Source organism: Zootoca vivipara, chromosome 7 (assembly GCF_963506605.1).
Source record: "Zootoca vivipara chromosome 7, rZooViv1.1, whole genome shotgun sequence".
NCBI lineage: Eukaryota > Metazoa > Chordata > Lepidosauria > Squamata > Lacertidae > Zootoca > Zootoca vivipara.
The window spans coordinates 5178824-5198990 of record NC_083282.1 but is presented as its reverse complement, the minus strand read 5'-3'; the positions used below and the strand labels follow the sequence as shown (position 1 = coordinate 5198990).

General features: G+C 43.2%; 1 protein-coding gene across 1 annotated transcript in view; it reads left to right on the top strand.

Annotated features, from left to right (window-relative positions):
* Nucleotides 1-2767: 2767 nt before the first annotated feature.
* Nucleotides 2768-20167, top strand: part of TNN (tenascin N) — a 45935-nt gene continuing 28535 nt past the window's right edge. Inside the window, exons 1-4 of the mRNA XM_060276593.1 lie at nucleotides 2768-2860; nucleotides 14402-14837; nucleotides 15571-15942; nucleotides 19816-20079. Of these exons, the coding sequence (XP_060132576.1) occupies nucleotides 14435-14837; nucleotides 15571-15942; nucleotides 19816-20079 (1039 nt within the window). The 5' untranslated portion in view covers nucleotides 2768-2860; nucleotides 14402-14434. The remainder of the gene's footprint in view (nucleotides 2861-14401; nucleotides 14838-15570; nucleotides 15943-19815; nucleotides 20080-20167) is intronic.

The window sequence follows — 20167 nt, the reverse complement described above, 5'->3', positions numbered from 1 at the left end:
CTTGTCACCCTCTGTCACCCTGTGAGTAGTACTTGCAGCAACCCCCACCCCCAGCTTACCTCCATGTGTCCCAGTCCCAGCTAGGGTTGCCAGACTCGATAGAGGACAGGACTTCTGTGCCTTTAATTGCCCTGCTCTCTTTTGAGTCTGGAAACCTTAAAGAGAAACCAGCAGACCCTTTGCTTGGAAATCAAACAAAGGGTCTGCTGGTTTCTCTTTCAGGTTTCCAGACTCAAAAGAGAGCAGGGCAATTAAAGGCACAGAAGTCCTGTCCTCTATCGAGTCTGGCAACCCTAGTCCCAGCTGCACCCCTCTCTGGGACCCTCTTCCTCCTCGTCCTCCTCCCCAAAGTCCTGCCAGTTCATGACACCAAATCTCACTTCAGGATACAGTGGTGCCTCACTAGACGAATTTAATTCGTTCCACGGGTCTTTTCTTATAACGAAAAATTCGTCTAGCGAATCCCATAGAAATGCATTGAATTTTTTTAAAAAATTTTTTGCCCATAGGAACGCATTAATTGAATTTCAATGCATTCCTATGGGAAACCGCGATTCGCTAGACGAATTTTTCATAAAACGAATTTGTCTAGCGAGGCAACCTCCGCTCGAAAAATCCTTTCATTAAGCAGAAATTTCGTTAAGCAGGGCATTCGTTAAGCGAGGCACCACTGTATAACTAGATACATTAGATTAGGTGCCCACCACAAGGTTCCAAACCCCATACTTGCCTCTCAAGTATAAATACTATGTACCCCCCCACTTTTGGTCTGGAAGGGAAGAAGAATGGACACTAGTACTTACATTAATGCTGCTTTGCCTAAAGTTCTACTGGGTTTCTGCTGCTACTTCCGTCAGTGACTATCCCAGACTCACTGCTGCGCTACCATAGGAGATGCGTAAACTCCTCCAATATTTTCCTATAGTAATTTTAGCAGTAGCCAGAAGCAAATTCTGTGCCATAGTTGGGCACTACAGGATTCCTCTTGATGTGCTGACCGCCCAAATGCACCAAGGATTCCCTGCTCAAGCTGCTTCAGGTCGTGGTGGATGTTCTCCTGGAGATACCAATCTGGTGGTCCTAGGGCAAGCATAGGCAACCTTGGCTCTCCAGATGTTTTGGAACTACAACTCCCATGATCCCAGGCTAACAGGGCCAGTGGCCAGGGATCATGGGAGTTGTAGTTCCAAAACATCTGGAGAGCCAAGGTTGCCCATGCCTGTCCTAGGGGATGCCAACACAACCTTATAAGAGGCCACTTGGCCATATAGCTAGCAAATACTTTCAAAAAAATCAAATATTTGTTTAGAAAATGCCTTTGGAGCTCCTAAGCCCTGAGAATACCAGTGCAAAAAATGCAAATACAAATAACTGTATAATTATTGTAGTTACGTGATACGATAGGAGTCTCCAACAATTCCCAGCACCCTTAACTATAGCTGCTGATATTCTTTGCCATGATTGTGAAAGTGGTCTAAACCACTGAGCCTAGGGCTTGCTGATCGGAAGGTCGGCAGTTCGAATCCTCGCGACGGGGTGAGCTCCCGTTGTTCGGTTCCAGCTACTGCCAACCCTAGCAGTTCAAAAGCACGCCAAAAAAAGTGCAAGTAGATAAATAAGGTAAACGGCGTTTCCGTGCGCTGCTCTGGTTTCGCCAGAAGCGGCTTAGTCATGCTGGCCACATGACCCGGAAAAACTGTCTGCAGACAAATGTTTGCTCCCTTGGCCAGTATAGCGAGATGAGTGCCGCAACCCCAGAATCGTTCGCGACTGGACTTAACTGTCAGGGGTCCTTTATAGTGTGAAATTTGATTCTGTTCACATTTAAAGGTGAACCTACAGTACCTATTTTGCACTTTCTGAAACAATACACAAACTGAAACAGCCATCCTTTGAAATTTGTGTAACTCTGAATTTTGCACCAAAGCAATATGTACAAAAATGCATATGCTAGCACAAACTGTGCATAAAATGTGTATATAGCTGAACGTAATTTACAAACATGCATTATATTACGGGAAATTGTTTTGCAAAAATGTGCCTAGTAGGCAAAATGGCATACAATAATGTTTATATTAAGAGAAATTCACACTACAATGCTGATGGATTTTCATGGAGACTTAAAAACAACAACTCAGACTGATGTGGATATGTGAACTGAACTTAAGGCTGGGAAAATGAGAGACTGAAATAAACAAGAACTGACAGTTTTGTCCATCTCTAATGTTAAAATAATGCAAATTCAAGAAGATGTTTTTTAATTGCATTGGATCTGACTTTTACCCAGTCCCTATAGGAAAGTCAAGTGTGCATGTCTCTGTGCACATGTGCCTCCTCCTTTTCTGCTTGTGTGTGGTGAGTACGTCAGGGTGGGAAGTAACCAAATATTGCATGGAACCCATGGGTAGAGTGGCTGGATTTGACCCATGGGAGACCTGATTCCAATCTCAGCTAAGTCATGTGCCTTCTGAGAGGCACACAACTCAAATTCCACTTTGTAACGTGTAAACGTGAAAGCAAGTTCTTGCTTTTAGCTCCCCATTTGAATCCACCTTTCCACGACAGAACTTGGTTTCTCCAGCTAGAGCAAGAGACACACAGACATGCATTTTTTCCCATCCCTGTAGCCACATCCATCCTTCTGAGGAGGGAGAGAGAAAAACCTCAGAAGGGAACCTCCCAAACAAATCCATTGGTCCTTTCATCAGGTCCCAGAGAAATTTAAACCCCAAGAGGAGAGGAAAGGCATTTCCCAGGCAAGTAAGAAGAAGTCCATGGCCCTGTCTTTGCTTTTCCTTTCACTAGGTGCCAACTGCATCAGATTCGACTGCTTGCCTGAGACCAGAAGTGCCTCTCCAAGGTAAGGAAGCCCTTTCTTAGGAAAGCTTATTGCCTTTTCAGTGTTACGGGTGTTGGGATAAAGCAGATAATATGCAGGGTAAAGTCAACTTATTACGTGGTCTCAATTCAAAAAGTCTTTGACTCTGCTCAGTATGTTACAAGTACATTTCTCAGCCTACTCTTTTCTAAGCGGGTGCTTTGCCTCAAAATGATCTTGCCATTAATAATGTGAATGTTCCCAAATAAAAACACGTGGCACTCCTGTCATCTTAATTACATGACAATTGCTGTAATATATTCTAATGAAGGATAGAATTTACTTGTGATGAGTTCTAGAAGGGTAGCCAGTCTCCCCTTGAAACCTTAAAGACAAATAAATATTACAGCATAAGCTTTCATGGACCACAGTCCATTTTATCAGATACAAATAACTTATTTGGTGACTGGAAGTTCCAATCTGAAGTATTTTCATGAGTATATCAATATAGCATTGACCTAATGTAAGAATACATGTTTAGCATTGAAGTGTTTCATATCCATGAACTAAGTAATATTTACAACAACCTTGTAAGGTAGATCAATAGTACTCACCCCATGCTGTGGATTGGGTGCTTTGACTAAGAGAATAGTAGTTTCTTTAAGGCAGGAGGTCCCTGGTTCACATATTGCCTTTTTCACAAATTCAGTAGGGTTTGGGTTGCTTTTTATGTTTTGTTTTGCACAATTTTATTCTATATTTCCCCCCTCCTTTAAGTTCCAGTTTTGCCCCATTGATTTTCAAAATTGCTGAGCAGATTCTGGCACAGTTCTGTGAAATGGGCAGTGCAGAACTTATGCTATTATACCGGGGTTAGAAATAGAATCATAGAGGTGGAAGAGACCACAAGGGCCATCCAGTCCAACCCCCTGCCAAGCAGGAAACAAGTTCCTTTGCATTCAGTTGTTCATTAACAATTGAAAAAAGTATAAAACAGTAATCCAGAATATTAGGATGTGTTTCAAAGGAGCCTTGCCTTTTAGGTTCATTTTGATTAGAGTAAGAACTCCCAATTATGCTTAGCAGCAAATGGGTCAGTCGTATAACAACTGTGCCAGTGTATAGGGCAATCATCATCTCTGACTTTTTTAGAAGCAGGAGGACCCACCCAGCAAACTTGCAGCATGATGGGAGAAACCAACTTTTATTTTCATATTTATACCAGCAGGCCTCCATGAAGTCCTCAGGTCAGCAACAATGTGCTATATAAAACAAACAAAACAACAAAAAAGTGGCAGAGATCCCCCTGGTGCAAGCCACCTTAGATCAGGGTGCAGTCTATTTGTGGATTCCAACAATCCACTGAAGATGATGATGATAATAATAATAATAATAATAATAATAATAATAATAATAATAATAATGTATTATTATCTATACCATCTGGCTGGGTTTCCCCAGCCACTCTGGGTGGCTTCCAATAGAAAAATAAAACACAGTAATCTATTAAACATTAAAAGCCTCCCTGAACAGGGCTGCCTTCAGATGTCTTCTAAAAGTCTGGTAGTTGTTTTCCTCTTTGACATCTGTTGGGAGGGCGTTCCAAAGGGCAGGTGCCACCACCGAGAAGACCCTCTGCCTAGTTCCCTGCAACTTGGCTTCTTGCAACGAGGGAACCGCCAGAAGGCCCTCGGTGCTGGACCTCAGTGTCCGGGCAGAATGATGGAGGTGGAGATCAATGGTATAGGGGCATGTGTTAGAGCATATGCGTCTATGCAGAAGTAACATAAAGGTAAAGGGACCCCTGACCGTTAAGTCCAGTCACGAACGACTCTGGGGTTGCGGCGCTCATCTCGCTATACTGGCCGAGGGAGCCGGCGTTTGTCCGCAGACAGTTTTTCCGGGTCATGTGGCCAGCATGACTAAGCCGCTTCTGGCAAAACCAGAGCAGCACACAATGGAACACCAACACCAGAGCAGCGCACGGAAACGGCGTTTACCTTCCCGCTGTAGCGGTACCTATTTATCTACTTGCACTTTGACGTGCTTTCGAACTGCTAGGTGGGCAGGAGCAGGGACAAAGCAACGGGAGCTCACCCCATCGTGGGGATTTGAACCACCAACCTTTTGATCGGCAAGCCCTAGGCTCAGTGGTTTAGACCACTTTCACAATCATGGCAAAGAATATCAGCAGCTATAGTTTGTTAAGGGTGCTGGGAATTGTTGGAGACTCCTATCCTATCACATAACTACAATAATTATACAATTATTTGTATTTGCATTTTTTGCATGGGTATTCTCAGGGTTTAAGAGCTCCAAAGGCAAGCCCAAGGCTCAGTAGTTTAGACCACAGCGCCACCCATGTCCCTCTCCTCAGAAGTTCCACTAATTTCATTGAGGCTCAGTCTGCAAGCCTAGCCTCACTTACATGGGGCGTAAGCCCAGCTGAATTTAATAGGACTTATTTCTGAATGGAGATGCTTAGGATGGCACTGCTACTCACTGAAGAGTGGGGTTTAGGATTTGTAGTGAACTAGCTTGTTTCCACTAGTGAACTAGGAGTGCCTGGCGTGCTATGGTCCACGGGGTCACGAAGAGTCGGACACGACTAAACGACTAAACAACAACAACAACAGCTTGTTTCTGGTTCAACCCTCCCCCCCACTGCAAGTTTGCTCCTTTAAATACCGTCTCTCTCGTATTTAATAGCAATGTTTTCCAAAGTAGGCTAGCAGATTCTGAGACAGCATCTGTTAAAATAAGCTGTTTTTAATATCTCATGTCAAACCCTCTTTCCCTCTGTAATGGTTTTAGTAAATTATAGATTTATCATCTAAATGAAAGGAATTATTCTTCAAATTGCAGTGATTTGCAATTGTGTGTCTACATTTATCAGTCTACCTACATGCTTCCTCCACTTGACATTGATGGCAAGTTCCAGGGAGACAGAACTCACCCAGTGTTGGTTTCCTTTAGAAGGAGGTCCATGTCACTTACGGTGTTTTGTAGCATTTGAGCTTGTTCATAAATACACCTGTTGAGCATAGGGAGTGCAGCTAAATACTCCATCAACCAAAGGCCACTGCTCCTACATCATCTCCAGAGGGTGGATAGCACAGATTCAGTATCTCCTTAACAAGGCAGAAGCGCTGTCTCATGCCCAATTCTATTTCACGGATGGTGCCCTCGGGGTTGAAGGTGTACAAATCGAGAGTAGTTGCCACGCTTGGTTATGCTGCGCCACTTTGGGCCGCTTTGGGGAAATGTTCTCCGCGACATTTGGGCGTTACTCCTTCATCTCAGCTTATTTCATGCCAGCTTATTTATCATCTCTTCCTGTTGCCATTCATCGTTTTGCTTTTATTAAAGCGTGTTTCAATGTTTCCCCCTCAAACGTCCTCTTTCATAGATTTTCTAAGGGCCAAATCTCGGTTTTATGTTCCTGCGATAATTGTTCGATTGAAATCTTACAGCACATAGTGTTTACATGTCCTTTATATTGTGCTGTCTGGAAGAACTCACTGCTCCCATTAATTCAAAAATTTCCTGGGTACTTGGCAGATTCGCATCTTGCTTTTTTACTGCAAGACACAAATCCGTTTGTAACTTTACAAATGGCAAAAATTTTAACTTCCGTGCTGTCATATAAGAGATGTAATGGATTGTTATATGTAATTTGAAATTCTTTTATTAGAATTTTATCTAATTCTGTATATCTTTTAACTTATTTTATTGTTATTAACTAAATTGTGAATGCCCTTGTTCTTGTTCTGTGCTTAAAGCTGAAATAAAGCGATTGAGGTATCATCTCCAGAGAGACAGCTAGTACTCTATAATGATTTAGAACTCAAACTAATTTCTTTCTCCATCTCTCTCATTCTCTGCACATGCTTTATCTTGTGTTTAGACACCTAGATTACATCCATCTTAGCCCATGGGGAGCTGTTTTTCTGCATTCTTAGAATCATAGAATTGCAAAGTTGGAAGGGACCCTGAGTGTCAGTCTGGTTCAATGCCCTGCAATGCAGGAATCTCAGCTAAAGCATCCATGACAGATGGTCACTCAACCTCTGCTTAAAAACCTCCAAGGAAGGAGAGTCAACCACTTTCCAAGAGAGTCTGTTCCACTGTCAAACAACTCTTGCCAGCAGAAAGTTCTACCTGAGATTTAGTCAGAATCTTCTTTCTTGTAGCTTGAAGCCATTGGTTCAGGGCCTACCCTCTGCAGCAGGAGAAACAAGCTTGCTCCAACTTCCATGTGACAGCCCTTAAGATGTTTGAAGATGGCTACCATATCTCCCCTCCTCTTTACCAGGCTAAGCATATCCAGCTCCCTCAACTGTTCCTCACAAGGCTTGGTTTCCAGACTCTTGAGCATCTTTGTCATCCTCCTCTGTACACATTCCAGTTTGTTAATATCTTTCTTAAATTGTAGTGCCCAGAACTGGACACAGAAAACTTAAAATTTGGTTCCCAAGGAAACACATCACCTATAGTTTCCCTAGCAAAAGATGTGTCTGGCTACTTTGCCATGGACTGACAAAGAACATTTGCATTCATTCTGGACCCCTTAGCCCCTTCCTGTCCAGAACTCCAATCTCACGACAGTATGCTACAATGAACTCTTAATTTTGTTGAATTTGGTATTCACAGTTCTACCTTAAATGCTGTAAATGTTTAAAACTTTGGAGATAAACTAGAGCAGGCATGTCAAACCTGCGGCCCTCCAGATGTTTTGGCCTACAACTCCCATGATCCCTAGCTAGCAGGACCAGTGGTTGGGGAAGATGGGAATTGTAGTCCAAAACATCTGGAGGGCCGCAGGTTTGACATGCCTGAACTAGAGCATCTTGATGGTCATTGAAGAGTGTCAGCCCCAGAAATGAGAAGATTAGATATAATGGACATTCATGAAATTGATCTGGTGCTCATCAGTGCCCACATGTGGCTGACAATATTCACTAAATGATGGATGTTTACTTTAAGATGCACATTTTGAAATAACCTCTGATAAATAATATATTGAAGAGCTCACATGGGCAAAAATGCAAAATTGCACACAATGAGAGTACTACTGAGTTGATGAAAAGGGAGTTTAACACATTCAAAGCAAGGTTTATGCTTGTGTTCTGAAAGATCAGTGTCAGATTTAAGCACATACACCTTCAGCCACATGGGTACTTGGTTGGATAAACTTTCCACAGGAAACAGTGCTGGAAAAGAACAGATGAGGACCAAGGCAGAGAGAAACAAAGGCTTGTCATCCCTTGCAGTCAATAAAAGAAATGTTTGGGGACCCCCCTTTTTTTGAAAGGCTTGTGTGCAGCCACTGAGCGGTGTTTTTTTTGGGGGGGGGATTCAGATGGTAGAGGCATTAAATGGTTTTTCTTAAACAACATACATAGCCATTATTGCAAACTGCTTTTAAAACTCTTCTTATCTTAAGAAAATGGGCTGCCTTGTGTTGCAGGGGGCCGCTGGTTGAGAAATAGATATCAAAAAGCCCCTTTAGTGCATGGAAGCAAGCAGTCAGGCAGAGAGCCTGTCTTGGGATGCAGGATTCCTAGTGGTCAGTGGTGATTCCATAAAAAATAATCAGGGAGACACTTCTGGCAGATTAGTCAACAGGGGTTTCTTTCCCCCTCTGTCTTCTAATCTGCTTGTTTTCTTGTTCCCTTCAAGATCCCAAAACAGGAAGAGAAAACATACATGTTTTCTGACTAGGAGACAAGTGGCACCTGTAACAAAATGTTGTATGGAGTGTTCCTCTTCAGCTTCATTCAGCCAGTCATGCCCTCCTGCAGGACACTCTATTCTACACACACCCGGTTTCCCACCCCCACTCTCTCCCAGCAGTCAAGTACAGTAGCTTGGGGAGGCTGCTGACCATGCTTAACTAGGGTTGTCATATTTCAAAATCCAGGCAGAAAAGTTGTTGAGCATTTTTAAGTCTTGCCCAAAGTTTGCAAGTTTGCAAAAAGAAGACGTTTTTGAGGTACTTTCAAAGAATTTTGCCAAAATCGACACTGCTGACATAGATTGCCATAAGTCCGGATTTTTGTGTGTGTGCGTGATTCCCACCCAGACACTGCTTGCAACCTAGCGTGACCTTCCTTCAGTCCTGCTATCTCCCTTGTGGGTGGGTGATGTCATTTTGGCCCTAGAAGCAATTGGCATTTGCAGCCTGAACATCAGAAACAGAGGGGATGGGAATGGTTTACAGAGTAATCAATAAATAGGAGAAGAGCTCCATTGGGATCAAAACCAGTGGATTTGTAGTGCACTATCGTACTTTGACAGGGGCCATCAAATATATGCCTCTGGAAAGCCCACAAGTAGGGCTTGATGTCAATTGCCTCCTCCCACTGTCCTTCCACCTCCTGCATAAAACTTTCTGCAACATCTGATCATGGATGTTTCATGTAGCTATCATAGCTAACAGAACAGCCTCTCATTAATAATATGTATAATTTCTCTTCAAAACGAGAGGCCATCACCACTTCCTGTGCTAGTGGATTCAAGAACTTATTTCTTTGGTGTTATCAAAGACCCACTGCCAATTAATATATTTGGATGTGCTTAAGTTCTCCCTTAAAGGATCAAGATGGCATTTATTTATTGTGAAACAACTGTGTCCCACTGTGGGACTCAGGTGGTGCTGTGGGTTAAACCACAGAGACTAGGGCTTGCTGATCAGAAGGTCGGCGGTTCGAATCCCTGCAATGGGGTGAGCTCCCGTTGCTCGGTCCCAGCTCCTGCCCACCTAGCAGTTCGAAAGCATACCAGTGTGTGTAGATAAATAGGGACCGCTCCGGCGGGAAGGTAAACGGCGTTTCCGTGCGCTGCTCTGGTTCGCCAGAAACAGCTTTGTCATGCTGGCCACATGAGCCGGAAGCTGTCTGCAGACAAACGCCGGCTCCCTCGGCCTATAGAGCGAGATGAGCGCCGCAACCCCAGAGTCGGACACGACTGGACCTGATGGTCAGGGGCCCCTTTACCTTTAAGTTCTCCCTTAGTTCCTCATGCCCTCCCTTTAGTCGTCCTTTTCCTAAACTAAAAGGCCTCCGACTATATATTTACCGTAGATGATTGTGTATACTGTCTTTCAAATGTAGGTTTCTAAGATAGTTTACACAGTGCATTGCATTAATGCACATTACAGTTCTTTTCCTCTGTAACATTGGAATCAGGAGCGGGTGGTCAAGCCCTGGGCTGGCGCCTGGAGTCCGCGAGGGCCAACAAACAGTAATATCAACAGTAATACTATTTGTGTTAGCTAGTAATACACCACTGCCAAGCTGCTAACTTATTGCGGGGTCTGGAAGAACCTTAATAGATCTTGTTAGGGAATTCTTTCCTGCTATGATTCAGTGCAATATTTTCCTTTGCTTTTACTTTCACCTCTGATCGTCAAGCTAGAGCCAGTGATTCATTGAGATCGTTATGCAATGGGCCATCCTCCTGCTTCCTGTGCCTCTTAAAAATAGGAAATTATTGGATGCTCTGCCTCCAGGAATAACCAAAACTTCTTATTATGCTGTTTAAAAGAGCTGCATCCTGGGGCTTTACTCTGAGGGACTGGCCAACTCAGCCAACCTGGAATCAATTTGTGGCCCCTGGATAGACTTTAATTACAAGCAGAGTCACCTTTATGGCTGAAAATGGCATCCAGGGGAGAGCTGGAGAAATGTGTTGCATTTTTTAAAAATGCCTCTTTTTGGTCTGGCAGTCTTTTAACACAGCCCAAAACAACATTTTGGATGATCCTTCCTGACATTTATGGTGACAGTCTGGGGGAACTTAAATGCTACTTTAGTCGAAAGCTTTGACGCAATCTTCACTTGATCATTTGCCTGAGAATGCCAGGGACTGGAACACTTGCAGAGATAGCTAATTTCTGTGGCATTTTGGTGAGAGGGGGGAAAAGTTTGGAAAATGGAATAGCAGAGATGTCCCTTGCTTGACAGGTGGCCAGACTAACCGCAGGATTTGGAGAATGGCCATTTCAGCAGAATAGTATGTTAAGATTTTTTTGGGGGGGGGGAAGGGAAGGAGATATTTCATCCTACTGTTCAACACTGGAACTCCTGCTTGGCTATGATTTTCATATTGAATCAATGACTTGCTTCCCTAATAAGAAGTGCCAGAATGATTGTCAACAAGAATAAAATGCAGTAATAAAGATACACAAACATATTAAAAACATAAACAGAGTAAAAACATTCCGTCATTGGTGCTGCTCAGACACCCAGGAAAATGAATCATAGAATCATAGAATCATAGAGTTGGAAGAGACCACAAGGGCCATCCAGTCCAACCCCCTGCCGAGCAGGAAACACCATCAAAGCATTCTTGACATATGCCTGTCAAGCCTCTGCTTAAAGACCTCCAAAGAAGGAGACTCCACCACACTCCTTGGTAGCAAATTCCACTGCCAAACAGCTCTTACTGTCAGGAAGTTCTTCCTAATGTTGAATTAAGTCGTTGCTGTAAGGGTGAGAAGGCTGGCTCCAGGTGGGCCTCCCTGGGGGGCGAATTTCACAGGTGGGGAACGCCTACAGAAAAGAGTGTCCAGCCTCTCAACCTCCCTCGGTGGCGGCATGCAGAAGGGCCACAGATGACAGGTTCATATGGGTGAAAGGCACTCCTTTAGCTATAGGGGTTCCAAGTCAAATAATGTTTCAAAGGTCAGAGGACTTATAACTTTGAAAAGAAGTGGACATTAGAATATTGCCAGCATGATGTTCTTATTTGTTTTGGATTTGTCTGCTTCAAAAAAATCTATTCCTAGATGTGACTACGTTCTGTTCACGCTTCCACAGTGATAGCAACGTGTTAGAACAAGTTAATGTCACATTCATTTTTATAAGCAACTCTAACTGCAAAGTGAGAATTTCCTGCAGCTGGTCTGTTGTTATTCATTCTTACAAGTGCACCTTCATGTAGTGAAGCCACAACCACAGGAAATGGACATCACTTCCCCCTCTACTGGGCTTTGATACTAACAGTTGCCTGGTGGGGAGAAGGATGGTGCGGAGGTAAGCAGGTTGGGGAAGGGTTTAGAAGCCCTTATCTGTGCACCCAGGATACTCTTAAATGTGGATCCCCTAGTCTGGATTTTATATGTGATTGGGAAGACTTGCATGGTAGGTCTAGTGTTAATAGAATCATAGAACTGTAGAGTTGGAAGGGGCCCTGAAGATCATCTAGCCCAACCCCCTGAAATGCAGGAACATGCAACCTTCCCATGCGGGGGTTGAAGCTGCAGCCTTGGTACCAACTGGTCCTAACCAACTGATCTGTCCAGGCCGTTGTCCTGTCTTGATCAGCTCTCATTGGTAGGCCCCATAAAACTACCTGAGACCTTGGAGGGCCACTGTAGTGCGTGAATGACAACCCTCTCAGAGGTAAAACACACCTGATGCATGTCAGGGCAACCAAGATGATCAAGGGTCTGGAAGCCAAGCCTTAGGAGGAGCGCTTGAATGTTTAACCTGGATATGTTGAAGGAATGGTTGAAGGAGCTGGGTATGTTTAGCCTGGAAAAGAGGAGACTTGAGAGGAGGTATGAGAGCCATCTTCTTAAGCCTAAGGGATGCCACATGGAGGAGGGAAGAAGCTTTCTCCAGCTCTGGAGGGTAGGACTCGAACCAATGACTTCAAGTTGCAAGAAAGGAGATAGACACATGAAAAAACTTTCTGACAGTAAGAGCTGTTTGACAGTGGAACAGTCTCCCTTGGGAGGTGGTGGACTCTCCTTCCTTGGAGGTTTTTAAGCAGAGATTGGATGGCCACCTGTCATGGATGCTTTAGCAGTGATTCCTGCATTGCAGGGGGTTGGACTAGATGACCCTTGGGGTCCCTTCCAACTCTAAAATTCTATGACTCTATGACTTTTCATTTGGCACCTGTCTGCTCAAATGTCTGATTGCATCTCTTTTATTTAGCCACAGTTCGCTTCTGTGTCTCAGTAACGTTTAATTTCAGACCATGGAAGAGTAAAGCATGTAACAAAATTTAATTAGTAATTAAAATAATTAGCTAATTTAAAGCCTGTCACACATTTTAAATAACAATTAAATTAAATGAATTAGTTAATTTAACTCAATGTAAAAGGTGCCCGGTTGAAGGATGTGCTTGATCACATCCAAATGAAGATGGCTTTTTAGGATAAAGATGCAGGTCACATACCAAAACTGTGCTAGAATTCTTGCAATATTGTATATAGAATTCGAATGGCCTGCAATTTTACACACAGCACACATTTAAAGCACATCCCTGTCCCAAGAACCCTGGGAACTGTAGTTTGCCTCTCACACAGCTACAGTTGCCAGCACCCTTAAAAACTACAGTTCTCATTCTTCTTTTTGGGGTGGTTGTTTTAAAGTTATGGTGTGTACACAAATAAAAGATAATGTCTGGTTTGAATGATTTTGATAAGAGGTAGAACCAATATTGTCACACAGGTTTTGTTCGTTTCTACCAGAGTTTACTTGCAAATTTTATTCCACCTTCCTCAGCTCACACAATACATTACTTGTGTTTGTGTTTTAAATTGTTTTATTCATATTTTATAGGGAATAAAATAACACTCAACATAATTGCAAAAAGACAAAATAAAAGTTTAAATACATTTCAGACAACATTGAGACCACCATTTCAGAAGTGAATTAGGACAGATATCAGGATAAGTTTTTGAAAATGTCACACAATTTAACTGGGGTTTGACAAGGTTCAGTAGACGAACACAATATGTGACCTTGAGTAATGTGCTCAAGAAATGTATTTTTTGCTAGTCAGTAATATAAACAATAAAATGGCATTTTAAGCAGTCTGACGTGTAAATAATTTTTTCTGAAGCCAAGATTTGACAGAATTAACCAACCTAAAAGTAGCTCACATCTTATGTTTTTGCTTAAGATTACATTCTGGGTGTGTTTCGTGACCCAAAGGAGGCAAATTCAGACTAGTGCAGCTGTAATTCTTAACATAGGCACTAGGAAATAAAGAGTTCACAGGAGTGCGCTATAAGACACCCAATACACTGGTCAGCCTCTTTGGTTGGGAGGTACTTTTGGGCTCCTGAGAACCTTCGATTTTTAAATTAATTAATTCCTTGTAGCTCTCTGGTTAACTAGAAATAAGTTCAAAAGCCTTTACTAGCATAAGACTATTGCGGAATCAAATTATGGATAGCTGTGCAAAGCTCTAAATTTGAAGGTAGCATTTAATCGCCACTTGGTAACTGGCCCACAATGTCCTTCTGGAACTTTGTTCATTTGAAGCAGCTGAATGCATCTCATCAGATGGTAAGCAGGAAACTCTAATCTGAAAATTGCTCCACACATGTACTAATCTAGTTTGTCAAAGGAAGGGTTTTAGGATAGCCTTCAATCTGATGTACCAATGAGAGTTCAACTGTCTGCAGGGCTACACTGTCCAGGAAAAGCTACGTTGCATGATTTTACTCCATGTGTAGATCAGCTGTCAGACTGTGAATTCCCAGAAAAGGGCTGTCTGGATGATACCTTTCCTGGAGTACTTGCTTTCATAATAACACTACTTTTGCTGTTTCCAAATTAGCCTCACTCATTTCGTAGTAATAACAGAAACAAGATGATATTTTGGAATTTCCTTCTTGGCGTTCTGCTGCACTGCTCTCTCCAGGGAGCTCTGGCACAGCTTCCGACTCAACCGGAAAACTGCTCTGGCAAAAGTCAGATCTCCTTCAGTCACTCATACAAGATTGACGTGCCCAAGTCCACTCAGATCAAAGTGGATCCAGACCCACGTCCCCTCCAAGATGACAGTCACACACTGCTGTCGACTGGTGAAATGCATGAGGGCGAGGAGCAAAATATTATATTCAGGCACAACATTCGGCTGCAGGCTCCCAAAGGTGACTGCGAACTCCTAGGCCAGCTCAAGGCTTTGTTGGAAAGGCTGGAAAAGATAGAATTGGAAGTGCGACATCTGAGGGGGATCTGTGGCCCTCAGAGGTGCTGTGGCAAAGCCCAAGGTAAGAACCATGTGTGATGACCACAGCTTGTGACTGGCTAAGTCAAATGCAGCCCACTAGTTATGCTTTGTGGCGTTTTGGGTGGTTGACAATCTCCCCCCACTCCATGTTTTTGCAGCCTCAGGTAAGCAGTAAAGTCAGAAGACTTATTGAACTCTGTCTGGGTGGCCTCTCATATGTGTGTCGGAAGGATTCAGCTTACTGGGTCACAGTTTTTGTACTGGAACAGTGGGCTTTAATTGTATGGCGTCTGCCATGCACTTCTAACTTCCCTCAAAGTGTACAAAATATGCAGGATTTCTCTTTCAGGGTACTATACCCAATATAGGCCCTGATATAAAGGGGGAAATCCTCACAAGTACTGTACAGTGGTACCTCTACTTACAAATAACTCTACTTACGAATGTTTCTACTTGCGAACGGAGCTCCGTCCGCCATCTTGGATGCGGTTTAGATAGGATTTTTTCTACTTCCGAATTTTTAGATAGGGTTGTTTCGACTTACGATTTTTTTCTCCCAATGCATTCCTATGGGATTCGACTCACAATTTTTTTCTACTTACAAATGTGCGTTCGGAACGCATTAAATTCGTAAGTAGAGGTACCACTGTATAGCAATTGGTAACTCCATGGTTGCGCTCTTGCTAGGATGCTTTTCATGTTCATTGTCTTTCTAGTTTTGGCTCTTTGTCTCCCTTATTGCTTCTTGTGGTTCTCTCTCTCATGTTGGGCAGAAGTTTCATCCTGCAGCGGCCACGGAGTTTTCATCCAAGAGATTTGTGCCTGCAACTGTGACGAAGGTTGGGAAGGCCAGGACTGCTCCCGCCCTACCTGCCCAGGAAACTGCAATGGTAACGGACGCTGCGTTGGCGGCCGATGCATTTGCAATGCACGTTATGCTGGCGAGGATTGCAGCCGGCTCCTGTGTCCTGAGAATTGCAGTGGAAATGGGGTCTGTGTGAATGGCGTATGTCACTGCTACAAGGAGTTCATTGGTGATGACTGCAGTGAGAAGAGGTGCCCCAACGACTGCAGCGGGAATGGATATTGTGACACTGGCGAGTGTTACTGTGAGGACGGCTTCATTGAGCTTGACTGCTCTAAAGGTAAGGCACACATGCTTTTTTGGATGGGCGCACATAAGAAGGGAGTGGTAGCAGATCACATTTTATCATATAATTTAGTGGGAGCCTTTAAGAATCGCAAAGCCCCATTGTGCTGTGAGAATTGGAAGCGCATCATCATGATCCATTAGGAACAGTGGGAACCTGAAAGTTTGACGAAATAGATAAAACATTACCCCCCGCAAACACCTCCCCAGGTAAGGTGAACCCCTCTCCCCAAACCAGGCATATGATGGGGCATGTTCAGTGGGTATGGAATGCTGGTTTTTGTCGTGGGTCCCACTCACCACTCCTTACAAAATGATGCAAAATCCAGATTTGGCAATTCAGGATAAGCTATGGAAAATGTTCACAGCATACACTGTGCACATTCATATGAAAAATTCATTTTGTGCACAGTGTGGAATTGGGTTTTGGTACTGGATTAATTTGTTTTATGTTAATAAAAATTAACTTTAATGTACATATTATGAACAGCCTTGGTTAGGCACAACACTTTGTAGAGATCCTATTATGTTCTAGGCTGACTGCTTACCACTTATGCATTTTACTGTTCATTAATTCCATATTAATATGAGGAATATTTGTTGTAAGATTGGTGTGTGTGGAATAAAGAGAGAGATAAACCAGAAACACAGAAATCAAGATCCCTCATTAAGAGCAGTAAATTAATAAAGCAACAAGGATCTATTTTCCTTAGCAATATTTTTGGATGGGGGCAGGCTGAGTGATGCAGAGAGCTGACTAGCCAGAGAACAGGAGATTGACAGAAATGCCTCCAGGAGCCCCTCTAAATTCAAATGGAAGTACAGTGGTACCTCGGTTTAAGTACACAATTGGTTCCAGAAGTCTGTACTTAACCTGAAGTGTACTTAACCTGAAGCGAACTTTCCTATTGAAAGTAATGGAAAGTGGATTAATCCATTCCAGACGGGTCTGCAGAGTACTTAAACTGAAAGTACTCAAACCGAAGCGTACTTAAACTGAGGTATGACTGCATCGTATAAAATGTATGAGGGCAGGAAAGAGTGTGTAGCTTTGAGAATTGGGGATATATATATATATATATATATATATATATATATATATATATGCTTGCTATTCTTTTTGACACATCTGTGCCCCTATTGCTCTAGCGCAAGAACCTCCACTGGTCTTAGAGACAGCCAGGAACCAAGGCTCTTGTTAATGTGGGGTCTGAGAGATGAGTTGTTTGTTTCCAACCATTAGACATGGGTATGTCAGAGGACATAGGCACATAACTGAAGTAGCTCCTTGGTGTTCTGAGAAGTAGGTGGAGACCAAATAATTGGAATTATGACTTGGATCATTTCTGGTTTAATCATAATGGACACAGCTTAGAGCCCATTGGATGGTCTGCTATATTTGTTATGTTGGAAGAAGACAAATGATTGGAAGTTTATTTCTTTATTGGCAAAGCACTCAATTATAATCAGCTCCCAAGGTGCAAGAATCACATGCACTGCTCCTGCTAAAATAACTAGCTGAGCACCTCCTTCTTCAGACCTGTGCTCTGGTCCCAGCAGTTGGATAAACTGTGCGCCATGTAACCCCCCACTTCTGACATGGTGCACTCAAGCAACCGGGGACTTCTCCTGCATGGCATCTTCAGCTGCTCCTGTTGCTTTAAGTCCCTCCTAGTCCTAGGAGACAGTGGGTGAGGGGACAGAGGAGATTCTCTGGGGAAACTGAACTGACACTCGGCAGGAGCGGTGCACGCGCCCTCGCTCACTCAGCGTGCTCGTTGGGAGTTCCCCGGACTCTCACCTGGCCCCCTCCAGAACTTGGCACCCTGGCGCCCCACACCATTAGCCTCTATGGGTAAGATGGGCCTGCATGGGACTCAATTGCAGAGGAAGGTGATTAAAAGTGCTGCATGGCTGGGCAATAGCAGGGGGATGGAGGAGTTGAACTCATGTGTTTTCATTTCAAACTGTTTTTGGTTATTTTTCACTCAGATGTGGTTCCTATCTGTGGCTATAATAAGCAGTTTTGGGGCAGGAGCAGTGTAGTTCAGCTACCCTGCCCTGGCTGCCTTTTAAATCCTCCTCACCACCATTTTAAAAGGCTTCGGTGATGCAAATCCAACGCTGTTATGCAGCAAGTTTGGCCCCAAATTATTTTTCTTCTTTCTTCCTCCATCCTGTTCATCTATGAAAACAACTCTCTCTGCATTGCCTCCACTTCTTGCTCCACTACATTCAAAGCTTCTGCACGTTCCTTTAAAGGATGGGAACGATGCCTTGTCCAAACCTGTAAAACCTACCTGTAACATGAACTGAGGAATGGGCAGAGTCTCCTCTTTGCATGAACATTATAACTGCAAACAGCAACTGAGGGATTTGTATGTTTAGGCAATGCTAACATTTAACTGGCAGTAATGAAAAGGGGAAATAAGAAACTCAATTTGTTTCAAGGGAAAATCCCACCCATAAATGCAAATTAAAATTATTTATCATTCTACCTGATGTCATGATCATTACCAAAGCAATTTTTTTTGTGCCAAATGTGTTAAATTATAGCCAATTTAGATAACATTTGAAATTCCCCATACTACAGTTTAACCATTAATTTATCACCAGGAATAAGGAAAATATATTACATTTTAGGCACTATTTTGTTTGTGCAAACTAGGAGCTGTAGCCAGACTGCAAAACCGTTAAAAGTCTTCTTCTTCTTCTTCTTCTTCTTCTTCTTCTTCTTCTTCTTCTTCTTCTTCTTCTTCTTCTTCCACTCGTAGCCGAGTAAGATTGTCTTCCATAAACACGATTTTAACAATGGGTCCATGACTGTGGAGGCCAATTCTGGATCCACACGTCTTTCCACAGTGGGGACATTGGTTTCCAGGCAGGAATTGATCATGGTGTGGATTTGCCAAGCGTGCCTTCCTCTTAGCACGTTTCTCCCTTGCGTCCTGATTGTATGTGCGATTTGTTGGTAATTGCTTTAGTATCAACCACCAAGAGATGTTTTGAGACTGATTTTTTTGCTGTTAGCTCAGATTTCAAATACTGGCATTATCTTCAGCTGTAGTCATAACAGCAGAACTTAAGTTGTGGTCACAGCTCTGCATTTATACTGCAAAAGCTTCAAAGTAATGACGTTGACTACTGCTTTATTGTGACTTTAAATTACAGTGCCATTTACAAAATTATGCAGTTGGTGGCCAAAACATTTAACCAAATGGGCTGGAAATACAGAAGCATGTAAAGTTAAGGTTGTGTTGTCAACGCTCCAGCCTATAGCATCATGAACTAAACCACAGGGATGTAGTAATGCACACCGATGATCACGCACACACACACACACACACACACACACACAGATTACTGGCTGCTGGCATAGCTTGCACTTTCTTCTTTTTGTGTGTGTGCGCTTTTTGAAAAATCTATATAACCTCCTTAATTTGCTAACAGAAAATGAAAACACTGGGAGAGCCAATTATTGATCTCCCACATTTTATCTATTTTTGCATGAGGGTGTTGAAAAACTGATAGTTCAGCTTAAGAGTTGCTAGAATTTACTAGACTGCAAACCCTCATTTCACCTTCTGACTCACAAAGCTAACTTGGTGCACTGTTCCTATTAATGAATGTAATACAGTGACAGTCTACAGCAGGCATCCCCAAACTTCGGCCCTCCAGATGTTTTGGACTACAATTCCCATCTCTCCCGACCACTGGTCCTTTTAGCTAGGGATCATGGGAGTTGTAGGCCAAAACATCTGGAGGGCCGCAGTTTGGGGATGCCTGGTCTACAGCATTGGGGAATATACTCTTATTCAACACACTATTTCATCCCTTTGAATGATGATGCCCTCTTCTCCCCCTCCAGTGCTTGCCCCCCAGAATGCACGAGTCCTCAAGACCACAGAAGATTCCCTGGCCATTGGCTGGGATAAGGTGACGGATGTGGACAGTTATCTCATTAGCTACTTTCCTGTTGGGTATGAAGCCTCTGTGAAGCAGGTGCGAGTGCACAAAGATCAAATCACCTATGAGATTCTGGGTCTTCTACCTGGTACAAAGTATATTATCACTCTCCGCAATGTAAAGAAGGGGGTTGCCAGTGACCCAGAACTCCTGCAAGCCAGCACAGGTAAGAACACTAAAACCAGTCCTAAATTATGTGGTGCTTGGTTCACACCAGCAGATTGCAAAGGGAAAACTTTGAAAAAGCGATTCAG